We start from the raw sequence: 14124 nt of genomic DNA on the forward strand, positions 1-14124 counted from the left end.
CTGTGCCTGCCAACCACAGTAATGCCAGAAGAAAAGATAGCTACGGCATAATAAATAATAATAAATGTAATAATAAAAGGGGTTATCCAGAGCTTTGGATTTCTTTTCTTTTAAGGCTAAGAACTTACCGACAGGTAGTTGCTAACTACCTGCTTGTTTTGCCCTGTAACGATCTCTCCCAGCTAAGGCAGTGATTCTTCTGCTACCTTTGAACACAGGGCAGCACCGCAGCTCTTTCTCATCCAGTGTGGTGTGGACGGGATGTCACTACTGATATCATGCTGCTAACGAGCATGACGACGACAGTGACATCCCGTCAACAGAGCAGAATGGAAGAGAAGGAGCTGGTCTGTTGATGTGACTTCACAGGAAGCATGAAAATCGTCGGCAGGAGGGATCCATGACCATTCTGAGTTGCTGATTAATGGCACATGACATTGATAGTGATAACCCATTGATAGAACAGACTGGATGAGAAAGAGCTTTTCTGTTGACATATGCTCAAAGGAAGCAGGAGAATCACTGCATGAGCTGGGAGAGATCGTAGTCGGGCAGAACAAGCACATAATTAATAGGGATGATCGAATATCAAAATATCTGCTTCGACGAATATCTGATGAATAGGTCGGCACTATTCGACTATTCGCGAATATTTGATGCACAATGTAAGTGTATAAGAAACTCTAATAGTTTCACGTTGGACCTAACGGTGAGCTGTGGTGACTGAGGAAAAGGCTGAAATGGATGGGAAAAGAGAAAAACAGTATGGGCACAGCCTGTAGAAGGTGCGTGACTGCATTTCTGGTGTCTTGGAATAACATGCTCAGAGCAGCACACGGCTTTTGCGTAGTCGCCAGAACAGCTCTCAATTCAAAGTAAGGGTATGTGCGCACGTTGCGTTCTGGCATGACAAATAAAAAGCAGCGTTTTGTCACTGCATGTGCATTTGAAAAAGCATCCAAAACACTGCGTTTTGGACATTTCTGCGACAGTGTCCAGTAGCACCATAAATCGCTTTTTTGACAAACAGAACGCAGGTCTTTCGGTCTCTCCCTCTCCCACCCTGCCTCATACTCACCGATCACCAGCACGGCGCTGCTCAGCTGTCACACTGCTCAGGCGGCTTCTCCAGCTTTTGACAATGCCGGACGCTCATTATTCCATCTCATATTCCCTGCTTCCCCCTCCCACTGGCACCTATGATTGGTTGCATTCAGATGCACCCCCACGCTGAGTGACAGCTGTCTCATTGCAACCAAACACAGCTGCCAGTGGGCGGGTCTATGTAGTGCAGTAAAATAAATAAATAATTTTAAAAAAACGACATGCGGTCCCCCCCAATTTTGATACCAGCCAAGATAAAGCCACACGGCTGAAGGCTGGTATTCTCAGGATAGGGAACCACACGTTATGGGGAGCCTGCCAGCCTAAAAATATCAGCCAGCAGACGTGTTGGGGAATGTTTCCATTCACTGACAGCAAGCAGACGTGTTGGGGAATGTTTACATTCACTGACAGCAAGCAGACATGTTGGGGAATATTTCCATTCAATGACAGCAAGCAGACGTGTTGGGGAATGTTTCCATTCAATAACAGCAAACAGAGATGATGGGTAATGTTTTTACTCACTGATAGCAAGCAGAGATGGTGGGGAATGTTTCCATTCACTGACAGCAAGCAGAGATGGTGGGGAATGTTTCCATTCATTGACAGCAAGCTGACGTGTTGGGGAATGTTTCCATTCACTGACAGAAAGCAGAGATGGTAGGGAATATTTACATTCACTGACAGCAAGACATAAATAGGCCTGGCTGCATGCTGTTTAAAGATATGATAAGTGCAAAAAAATATATATGATTAATATATATGAGGTATTAGTTGATATTTTGGCCAAAATACGGATGCTTGCAACCCAACGTCAAGGGTCCTCATGCTTGTGAGTCCCTATGCTGATATAAAAATTAAACCACAAAAAGAGGAATTATCCCCCAAATAACAGTGTTGGCGCTAGCGTTTCTGGGGCTCAAGTGAATTGTGATGTGACACGTACCCCGTGCCCAAGCATCTCCTGCTATACTCTCCCCGCCTTCAAATGTATGAGTAATCAACAGGAAGTGGGAGCTGCAACTGGCTGCTAACTTCCTGTTAATTACTTGTCCATCCAAAGACAGGGAGAGGGAAGATAGTAGAAATTGGACTCGGGGCATGAATAACATCATAATTTCACGTAAGCTCCAGGAACGCAAGCGCTGGCACTCCTGGACTGGTATTCTCAGGACAGGGAACCCCACGTCATGGGGAGCCCGCCAGCCTAAAAATATCAGCCAGCAGATGTGTTGGAGAATGTTTCCATTCATTGACAGCAAGCAGACATGTTGGGGAATGTTTACATTCAATGACAGCAAGCAGAGATGATGGGGAATGTTTCCACTCACTGACTGTTACGGGGGGACTGGCAGATCAGGATAAGGTGGTAAATATTCCAATTGCCAGTTGGGGCCCACCGTGCTCCACATGACAAGGAGTTGCTGGCAACCCTAAGGTTAGGCAGAGAATACAGAGCTGGGTGGCTCTGAGATAACCCAGGAGACCTGGGAACCGGTCACGTGTATAGGGACACATCAGACCGGACAACAACCCAGTTAGCGTTTCAATGTACCTATGGCGCTACACCGACCACGTATGCAGGGAACACGTCAGGCCGGGTGGTGACCAGGTAGCTTTGACTGGAAGACTGCCACAAAAGCACCCTGTCGGCCACGTGTGTACGACACGTCAGACCGAACGATCCCCCGATTAGCGTTTCTGGCCACCAGGGCTCTCAACTGGCCACGTGTGTACAGGACACGCCAGGCCAGGTGGTCACACTGGTAGCGTTGACTGGGAAGCCGATATGAGGGGAACAGGGTCCACAAACCCAGCCCAGAAACTCTCTGTTAACGCCACAGGGGTCCTGGGGTACGCTGTCCGTGTGCGTAGAGGGCACAACCGGACAGGTGGCACAGCAGCCGCAGCCCAGTTAACTCCACTGCACAAGCAAGACTGGACAGTAGGAGGTGGAAGCCCGGCACCTGACCCTAATGTGCTGAGCCATGAATGTCTTGGCGTGACAAGCACTGGACGCCTAACCCTACCTACCGCTTCCAAACAAAGATTTATGCTGCAATGGGCTCTATACATGGAGGTGTGCTCACAACAAGCATATGAGAAGACTGCGCACCTCCATGTTGTTTCCAGCCCCTTTTGTAACCTGGGTCCACCCCAAACCCAGAGTGGACCAAAATGGCACCTCCCGGGTCCAATAGCGGAGTGCCATGTCATCAGCGACAACACCAGCGGCCTATCCGAAACCACCATGTCACTGATGACCTCATGGCTGCCACGCCCCAAATACCTCACCAGTCGTCTGACGACCAATGGTGAGGTGCGGTGTCATAGGGGCAGGCCTCCGCGAGCCAGTCCGGAGTGGCCACATCATCAGGACACCTGATGTGTGTCGGCCAATCAGAGCCTGCCACCTCACAGACATGCCAAGTGAGATCCTTACCGGACCTAGCCTCTGATGCACTAAGTGCCTGAGCATGCTCAGTAGCCAGAACAACAGTCTCAGAAATCAGTCTATCTGGCTGAGCATGCTCAGTAGGCACAACACAGGACTTAGACACGGCACGATGTCCAAGTACCTGTGCAAAGAGGCTTTTCGCGAAGTGTAGGAGCATGCTCAGTAGCCTGAACTGAGGAGTTAGCCTCAGAAATGGCACTATCAGGCTGAGTATGCTCACTTGGAAAAACACTGGACTTAAGCGGGCTTTACACGGGAGCGATATCGGTAACGATATCGCTATCGTGCATACCCGCCCCCTCATTTGTGCGACACGGGCATATCGCTGCCCGTCGTGCACAAAATCACGCTCCCCCATCACACGGCTTACCTGCCCTGCGACGTCGCTCTGGCCGGCGATCCGCCTCCTTTCTAAGGGGGCGGGTCGTGCGGCGTCACAGTGACGTCACACGGCAGGCGTCCAATAGAAGCGGAGGGGCGGAGATGAGCGCGACGTAAACATCCCGCCCACCTCCTTCCTTCCGCATTGGCGGTGGAGGCAGGTAAGGAGATGTTCCTCGCTCCTGCGGTGTAACACAGCAATGTGTGCTGCCGCAGGAACGAGGAACAACATCGCTAATGAGGTGACCGAATCTTTGGTTTTAGGACGACCTCTCCACTGCAAACGATTTGTGCCACTTTTGCGATCGTTTTAGGTCGCACAAAAGTGTCACACGCTGCGATATGGTTAATGACACCGGATTTGCGTCACTAACGGCGTGACCCCGACGATAAAACATTAACGATATCGTAGCATGTAAAGCCCCCTTTAGGCTCTGGCTGGGGTAAATCGGCGCGCGCATGTGCACTAGCCGCCTCTCCACACTTAGACGTGGAGCCGGAAGCAGCCACCTGGACGACACGAGGCACGGCCAAAAATGGCAGCCGGCGCCTGGGCGCAACAGGAACCGCAGCAGGCTGCTTGCGGCTATGGCGGCGCCGATTCGTAACACTGACAGCAAGCAGAGATGATGGGGAATATTTCCATTCACTGACAGCAAGCAGACGTGTTGGGTAACGTTTCCATTCAATGACAGCAAGCAGAGATGTTGGGGAATGTTTCTACTCACTGACAGCAAGCAGAGATGGTGGGGAATATTTACATTCACTGACAGCAAGACATTAATGGGCCTGGCTGCATGCTCTTTAAAGATATGATAAGTGCAAAAAAATATATATGATAAATACAGTGCCTACAAGTAGTATTCAACCCCCTGCAGATTTAGCAGGTTTGATAAGATGCAAATAAGTTAGAGCCTGCAAACTTCAAACAAGAGCAGGATTTATTAACAGATGCATAAATCTTACAAACCAACAAGTTATGTTGCTCAGTTAAATTTTAATAAATTTTCAACATAAAAGTGTGGGTCAATTATTATTCAACCCCTAGGTTTAATATTTTGTGGAATAACCCTTGTTTGCAATTACAGCTAATAATCGTCTTTTATAAGACCTGATCAGGCCGGCACAGGTCTCTGGAGTTATCTTGGCCCACTCCTCCATGCAGATCTTCTCCAAGTTATCTAGGTTCTTTGGGTGTCTCATGTGGACTTTAATCTTGAGCTCCTTCCACAAGTTTTCAATTGGGTTAAGGTCAGGAGACTGACTAGGCCACTGCAACACCTTGATTTTTTCCCTCTTGAACCAGGCCTTGGTTTTCTTGGCTGTGTACTTTGGGTCGTTGTCTTGTTGGAAGATGAAATGACGACCCATCTTAAGATCCTTGATGGAGGAGCGGAGGTTCTTGGCCAAAATCTCCAGGAAGGCCTTGCTATTCATCTTCCCATGGATGCGGACCAGATGGCCAGGCCCCTTGGCTGAGAAACAGCCCCACAGCATGATGCTGCCATCACCATGCTTGACTGTAGGGATGGTATTCTTGGGGTCGTATGCAGTGCTATCCAGTCTCCAAACGTCACGTGTGTGGTTGGCACCAAAGATCTCGATCTTGGTCTCATCAGACCAGAGAACCTTGAACCAGTCTGTCTCAGAGTCCTCCAAGTGATCATGAGCAAACTGTAGACGAGCCTTGACATGACGCTTTGAAAGTAAAGGTACCTTACGGGCTCGTCTGGAACGGAGACCATTGCGGTGGAGTACGTTACTTATGGTATTGACTGAAACCAATGTCCCCACTGCCATGAGATCTTCCCGGAGCTCCTTCCTTGTTGTCCTTGGGTTAGCCTTGACTCTTCGGACAAGCCTGGCCTCGGCACGGGTGGAAACTTTCAAAGGCTGTCCAGGCCGTGGAAGGCTAACAGTAGTTTCATAAGCCTTCCACTTCCGGATGATGCTCCCAACAGTGGAGACAGGTAGGCCCAACTCCTTGGAAAGGGTTTTATACCCCTTGCCAGCCTTGTGATCCTCCACGATCTTGTCTCTGATGGCCTTGGAATGCTCCTTTGTCTTTCCCATGTTGACCAAGTATGAGTGCTGTTCACAAGTTTGGGGAGGGTCTTAATTAGTCAGAAAAGGCTGGAAAAAGAGATAATTAATCCAAACATGTGAAGCTCATTGTTCTTTGTGCCTGAAATACTTCTTAATACTTTAGGGGAACCAAACAGAATTGTGGTGGTTTGAGGGGTTGAATAAAAAAATGACCCTCTGAATAAACTTTTCACAATTTAAAAAAAAAAATAAAAAAAGAAATAACAATCTTTTTTGCTGCAGTGCATTTCACACTTCCAGGCTGATCTACAGTCCAAATGTCACAATGCCAAGTTAATTCCAAATGTGTAAACCTGCTAAATCTGCAGGGGGTTGAATACTACTTGTAGGCACTGTATATATGAGGTATTAGTTGATATTTTGGCCAAAATACGGATGCTTGCAACCCAACGTCAAGGGTCCTCATGCTTGTGAGTCCCTATGCTGATATAAAAACTAAACCACAAAAAGAGCAATTATTCCCCAAATAACAGTGTTGGCGCTAGCGTTTCTGGGGCTCAAGTGAGTTGTGATGTGACACGTACCCCGTGCCCAATCATCTCCTGCTATACTCTCCCCGCCTTCCAATGTATGAGTAATCAGCAGGAAGTGGGAGCTGCAACTGGCCGCTAACTTCCTGTTAATTACTTGTCCATCCAAAGACAGGGTGAGGGAAGATGGTAGAAATTGGACTCGGGGCATGAATAACATCATAATTTTACGTAAGCCCCAGGAACGCAAGCGCTGGCACTCCTGGAATGGTTGCAGCACGGGAAGTGAGTATAAGCTTTTTTTATTTTATTGGGGCCAAACATGGAGAATAAGAAGGTGTTTTCCTAGTAGCAGACAACCCCTTTAAGCAAATGGCTGAATAGTTACATTACCTTTAGAATGTATGTTATAGCTGATGTTCCTGCAGCGTCTGCTATAGATCATGGCTGACATACAGATCTGCTATAACAAAAGATAAAGAGATGGGAAGGACAAATTAGAAGGTTTCATGTTATATTTATGGAGCATGCACCATTTTATATCATGAATACATACATAGCAGTTTGGAATGTGCAGGTTTAGGCTGCTCTGTAGATTATATATGTTTATTACATAGTCAATGGAAGTAGGGAAGCCGGGCACCACAACTGTGGTTGCTTGCTTACTCACAGTAAGAAGCCTGCAGCCATCAGAAAAAAATCAAAGCCGTCCCTGATGGTGCTCAGTCCAGTCCGGAGGACAGCAGATAGCGACAAATAGAAGTATTGTAGACCGCACTCAAATAGGGATCATATGCTTTATTGACTGTAAATTACAGGCAAAAGCATGAGGAGAGAGGTTTGCGGGCACGTCAGACTCCGGTCGTTTCGCACTTCCACAGCACTTATACGGGACCCATGGAAGCGCGAAACGCCCTTCGTCCGGCGTGCCCGCACACCTCTCTCATCACATGCTTTTGCCTGTAACTCGCAGTCAATAAAGCCTAGGATCCCTATTTGAGTGCTGTCTTCAATACTGCTATTTGTCGGTATATATGTTTATATGACAGTGGATATGTTTTAATGTAATAAAGAAGACATTTTGCAATTTTAAAGAAATGATGGAATGTCTTGTGAATCTGGGAATCATGTTTTGCAGTATTACTGTAAGACAGTTTTCATAAATGAAACCAAATAATTACTATCTTGTACAAATCACACAAGGGAAAAGTAGTAAGTTTCTGTTTGGCGGCCACCCCAGAAAAGGTAGGCTGAAATATACAGCAATGAGCCAATGGTTCATTGTAAAACATTAATAGCACTAAAATAATACAAATTAAAGTAAAAAATATATATATTTTATAAAAAATTGCAATATTAATAATTATGTAATAGCACTTGATTGAAGAAAGTTGAACATATCACCATTTTTACCAAAAAAGCATCACAGGAGAATAGAAAATCTTTGTCATCAATATGACACTAAGACACTAAAGGGTGCTTTACATGCTGCGACATTGCTAGCGTTAGCTAGCGATGTTGTGCGCGATAGCACCCACCCCCGTCGTTCGTGCGACATTTGGTAATCACTGCCGTAGTGAACATTATCCCTACAGCAGCGTCACATGCACATACCTGGTCAGCGACGTTGCTGTGACCACTGAACAATCCCTCCTTCAAGGGGGAGGTGCGTTCGGCGTCATAGCGACGTCACTGCGGCGTCACTAAGTGGCCGCCCAATAGCAGAGGAGGGGCGGAGATGAGTGGCCGGAACATGCCGCCCACCTCCTTCCTTCTTCATTGCCGGTGGACGCAGGTAAGGAGGTGTTCGTCGTTCCTGTGGTGTCACACATAGCGATGTGTGATGCTGCAGGAACGACGAACAACATCATACCTGCAGCAGCAACGATATTATGAAAAGGAGCGACGTGTCAACGATCAACGATTTTTTATGCTTTTGCGATCGCTGATCGTCGCACCTTGGTATCACACGCTGCGATGTCGCTAACGGCGCCGGATGTGCGCCACTAAGGACGTGACCCCAACGATACATCGTTAGCAATGTCGCAGCGTGTAAAGCACCCTTAAGACTATTGGTTACAAACAAGATAGCTGACCGATTACAAAACTTTCAGCCGGATTTCATCCCCATTTTACCTCCCAAAGCTATTTTTATGCACATGTAGATCTTTCAAAGACAAATCCAGGAATAAATTTATCCACGTAGTCTGATCCTGTGTTACTGAAAATCAGCATTTGAATGGATGTGCAAATGAGGCTGAAGTGCTTTTGGCATGTGGAAACTTTTCCTAAGCCACTGTCACTCCGGCTCTTTTCTCTGCCCAGTGCGGCCTTCCTTCTTCTACTTGACTGACAGCTGCTTTGTTAAGTATCTTCAAGAAAATGTCAATCAAGCAGGAGGAGGCAGTGCTGGGTGAGGAATAGAGCTGGAGTGATGGAGGCTTGGGAAGAGCTTCAACGTGCCAAAAGCACTTCTTCCTCATTTGCATATTGATCCAAGTTCTCTTTTTTCAGTAAAGGAGCAATGGACTGGCAATGGAAAGGTATTGCTAGATTTGTATTTGAAAGCTCTACATTACATGCACATATAAATAATTTTGGGGGATGAAATCCTGCTGATAGATTCCCTTTTAAAGGGAACCTGTCACCAGGATTTTCCCTTATAAACTGCAACCAGTACCAGTGAGCTCTTGTACACAGCATTTTAGAATGTTGTACAAAAGTGCCCAGGCTGCACTGTACAATATAAAAAGCACCTTTAGTATACTCAAGTAGGGGGTGGTTGGGTCCAATGGGCATCGCTGGTCTTGGATCTGGCATCTCCTTTGCAGCTCCTTGTGGATGCAACGTCCTATGTCATCCACACAGAGGGCTTAATGGCATTTCTGTGCATGTGCATTTGATCTGCCCTGTTGAGTGCAGAGCAAAGTACTATAATGCGCAGATTTGAGGAAAGGTTAAAGACCAACTGCGCTTGCGCACTAAAAGCAGATCAAAGTGCGCTTGCGCAGGTGCCTCATTGAGGCCTCTGTATGGATGATGTAGGATGCAAAGAGAAGGAGGACAGGAAGGCACCAGATCCGACACCAGCAATGCTCATCAGACCCGACCTCCCTGCAGGTGAGTATAATAAAGGTCTTTGTCACTTTATACAGAGTGCCCTTGGCTCTTTTATACAGTATTCTAGAATGCTGTATATAAGAATTTACTGGTGCTGACTGCAATTTAGAAGGAAAAAAAACCTGGTGACAGGTTCCCTTTAAGTTCTGTGAGAGAGAACAAATTTAAAGCAAAGTATCTTAGACTTAGTCATTTATTACGTTTACTATGTTGGAGTGTTGACAGTGTGTAAATCCACAATGATTTCCCATCTCAGTCTCATAAATACTTCTTGGACTGTTGAGGCATATGTTAGTTGTGGTGACCCTGCCCATGCTAAGGCACAATGGGAACATAATATAGTATATCCATTAGCTAAATTAGGCCGATGCCTACTTAATTTTGACTTGAGCGCCTAAATCATACTGGCCACATGTATGTTACAAGGACATTGAAGTAGGTAATTTATGTAATAAGATCCACAATTGAGAAAAAAGGTAATTTTAAAACCTTAGCGAGAGTTAGTGGGTTGCTTTATGTGCAAAATTGTCACAGCACAGACAACATGATTTTCCACACCACAAGGCCCCAACTAATGAGGACCAAAACACCGTATCTTCAGCAACAATATGTGAATGGGAATTGATTCTGTGAAACAACCTTCTTAATAACACATCTCTTACTAATTCCATTCTTTTAAGAGATTTATTGGATTATGTAGTATTTTTACGACTCAGGACCAAAGCTGCGAGCTTCTCACAAATGCCTTATTCCTATAATTTACAGGGTACAATGAATTATAGTACCAGACCTAGTTGCTATTGAAAATACTGTGGTTTTCCTGGCAACTGATTGGTAAAGGTGGAAAAGTCAGACCCCGATAAACCTAACATCGATATTGTCTATTCTACAGAATGCATCAATTATATAATCCTTGATATCCCCTTTGATTATCAACCATTTATTTTCTTTTTGTATTTCCATTCATGATTATTATTTTAAAATTAATTGCTCTTTTGTTTTTATTGTTCTATATGGTAACATTTCTGGCATGTTTTATTGTACTCTTGAGAACAAGTTATTACTTATACACTATGATTCATTGATAGATGATGATGAGTGAAGTCTTATTTTGCTGATTACTACATTATTCCGTGTGAATTTCATGAAGGTTCTTTTTGTTCTAGATGCTGATTCGTGTAAATCTGCATTTTAAACATTAAAATATTGGTACGAAGATTTTCCCAGCGCAACTGCAGGTGGTTTTCAGGTCTTTTCCTAAGTGTACCTATGGAAGGATAGGGGGTGCTGGACTAATCTGGTTTTTGGCTATGATCTCCAGTTGGGTCTTCAAGGTATATTTTCTCTGAAAGACCATAACATTTTAGACAAGAATATTCAGGATTCATAGATTCATGATACATGATGCCCATGGTTTGGGTAGCATGAGGTGGCTGATAGGTTTCCTTGAAGACCTCTGAATTAAATATTTAAGACACACAGTAAAATCACTTTCCCCAATTTTGAGTTAACCCTTGGGGTCAAGATTGCTACCACTAGTGATTTTTTTACATGGTACCAGACAAGGTTAAATACAGTAATACTACATTTTAAAGGCTTTGCGGAATGGAGTTTTTCAGATTTTTTTGGGGGGGGGTTGAGCAGAATATGCCCCATCAATGCTTAGAATTTATTTTAGTGCTATTAGCTATTGAGAAAATGAGTTACATGATAGATATTTAGACTATATTGTGTTTTAGGTTATTTTTATGTAACTTCAATGTAGTTTAGTTTACATACTAGTTGAGATTATAGCTCTCCATAATGACAATTGTAGCTTACAAAGCAGCTCACACAAGAACCTTTTGTTTTTCACTGTAATTTCCATATTAATGACTTGGCACGAAGTCTAAGATGAGATGAGATGAAGAGGTGGAGCACAACCTAAAATATGCTGGTTCTGCACATTGATTACAAAAAAAGGTAGCCTGGAGATCTCTTCTGGGATATGTTCACTAATTTATACATAAAAGGATTTCATAACCCCAAAGCCAAGTGAAGTAATATCTCATCGCATTCTTTTTTTTCCTATTCATTTAAAGGTGTGTCCCAATTTATCAACCCAATATGCAGCTAAAATAAAAGATGTGCTGCCAGGCATGCCAAACCTGCCAAGCCCATGATTAAAGTAAATTGATTTTCTGATTCCCTAGGCAGCCAAGCCCACTTATTAGATGGTATAAAAGGTATCACATAGACCTCTCTGCACAGAGGGGTTTAGACTCCTTCCCTCTGACTTCTGCTTTTTGTGGATCAGCTTATTCATTTCTTGCATTTTTCTTTATCCCACAATTACCAAAATGAGTAGGGGCCAGTCATTTGGTAGTATGTCTATGTCAGGTGGCAGGAGTTTCACAGCTGCTTCTCTTGGAGGAGGTGGTGGTGGTGGTGGTGGTGGAGTTAGAACTAGCTCAGCTTCTGTGTCAAAAGGAATGGGGGGTGGAGGTGGTGGTGGTGGTGGTGGCCGTTCTGGTGGCTTTGGTTCTAGAAGTTGTTACTCCCTTGGGGGAAACAAGAGAATATCTATTAGTGCTAATTCCCGTACTGGTGGCGGTGGTGGTTATGGGGTTGGTGGTGGAGCAGGTGGAGGTGGTGGCTTTGGTGGAGGAGCTGGAGGATTTGGTGGTGGAATGGGAGGTGGAGGAGGCTTTGGTGGTGGAATGGGAGGTGGAATGGGAGGTGGAGGAGGATTTGGTGGTGGAATGGGAGGTGGAGGATTTGGTGGACCTGGAGGAGGCTTCCCTGATGGAGGTTTTGGTGGCCCAAATTTTCCTGTGTGCCCACCTGGTGGAATTCAACAAGTAACCATTAACCAGAGCCTCTTAGCTCCTCTGAATTTGGAAATTGACCCTACTATTCAAAAAGTGAGAACAGAAGAAAGGGAACAGATAAAGACCCTCAACAATAAATTTGCATCCTTTATTGACAAGGTAACGTAATCTAATCTGTTGAATAACTGACATTGCCTTTGTATTTATGCTGTATGGATGTTTTTTTCAATTGTATTATATTGCTGCTATGTTATTGTATATCATAGGTCAGGTTTTTGGAGCAACAAAATCAAGTTCTGAAGACAAAGTGGAGCTTCTTACAAGATCATGGGCAAACAGGGGGAACAAAGAAAAGCAGCCTTGAACCTTTATTTGAGACTTACATCAGCAACATGAGGCGTCAACTAGACTCATTACTTAATGAAAAAACTCGTCTTGATGGAGAACTAAGAAACATGCAAGACTTAGTGGAAGATTACAAAAACAAGTATGTCATCTACTTACATATAGTCTGATTGTTAATATATTGTGTATATATATCCTGCTATGTTATATTTCGATTGCAAATGTGACTTAGTAAGTTCCTTAACAGAAATGTGACAATAATGTTGTAGGCCTAGTAGGGTGAGTGGGTGCTGATATTTGTGTGACTGAGACATTTAAAAGTTTATTTCCAATATAGTGAGTTATCTCCTATCCAAAACTTACTGATTGCTGTTGACCTGACCAATGTGGCTCACAGTAATCCCGAGAATGGGAATCTGGAACCTAGGAACTGGTTTTGTGTAGAGGCCCATCTTGAATGGAGCTGCCAAAGTATAAAAAATGTATTCTCTTTTATAGCGACCTGTTAGTTTGTGTTCTAAAAATCTGATTATGTATTTAACTTATTGCATAATGGTACCACTTACATTTATTATTATTACTGTGTTTCGAATGACATCTGGGGTAAGGAAACTTATGCATGCAATGGTATAATCGGTGAATTAAGATGCCCTGAAGATCTAATATGAACAATTTAGAAAAATCTGATGTAGATTGGGAGGTGCCAATGTTATTTTCCCATTAGGGTGATAAGATATTGTCTCAATATTTTTGATTAGGGTAAGTCTAGACTAAGAGTTATTACAACAGACCCTAAGAAGAGTTTTGGAACATTATGTACTTCACCATTGCAATTGCCAAATATTGATACAGTTGTGTAGAACATGTTGTTTTATTTTTTGTTCTTAGTATTGAGCGAAATATTGGTTGAGTATATTCTAAAGTTTCTTTAATACAGTATTTATTTTTAAGTGAAACTAAGGTTTAGTTCAATAGTATCTTCAGACAATCAACTGGGCAGAGGTTGAGCATGCGCACTTCTGCTTCTGCTCGGCGGAAGCTCTGCAGAGCCTGGTTCCTTTTATTCCAGAGCTCCTTTTTTGCGATCTCTGGTGAACCCTGGTATCAAGCCCCAGTGATCAGTAAGTTATCTCCTATCCATAGAGGATAACTTACAACCTTAGGAATAAGCTGTTAAGGTACGTTCTCCAAGTCAATAAGATTATGTAGTTGAGAACAATGTACGTTTTTCTTTCAGTTGTGCCTGGAATTTAGTTTGTTGATTGTCACATATCTAGAATTCAGATCTATTACTTTTATATAAAGTTAAATTGATAAGACATAATTTTAT

At 44.0% G+C, this 14124-nt stretch overlaps 1 protein-coding gene across 2 annotated transcripts in view; it reads left to right on the top strand.

The window, feature by feature from the left end:
* The window catches only part of LOC142292115 (keratin, type II cytoskeletal cochleal-like), a 97726-nt gene that overhangs the window by 76648 nt on the left and 6954 nt on the right, over positions 1-14124 (top strand). The window contains exons 2-3 of one of the 2 annotated variants that reach the window (XM_075337241.1): positions 12262-12608; positions 12716-12936. In XM_075337241.1, the coding sequence (XP_075193356.1) occupies positions 12262-12608; positions 12716-12936 (568 nt within the window). Of the gene's footprint in view, positions 1-11877; positions 12609-12715; positions 12937-14124 lie in introns of those variants that run through there. The other variant, XM_075337239.1, reaches the window with a different exon arrangement.

The sequence above is a fragment of the Anomaloglossus baeobatrachus genome, chromosome 2 (assembly GCF_048569485.1).
Source record: "Anomaloglossus baeobatrachus isolate aAnoBae1 chromosome 2, aAnoBae1.hap1, whole genome shotgun sequence".
NCBI classification, from domain to species: domain Eukaryota; kingdom Metazoa; phylum Chordata; class Amphibia; order Anura; family Aromobatidae; genus Anomaloglossus; species Anomaloglossus baeobatrachus.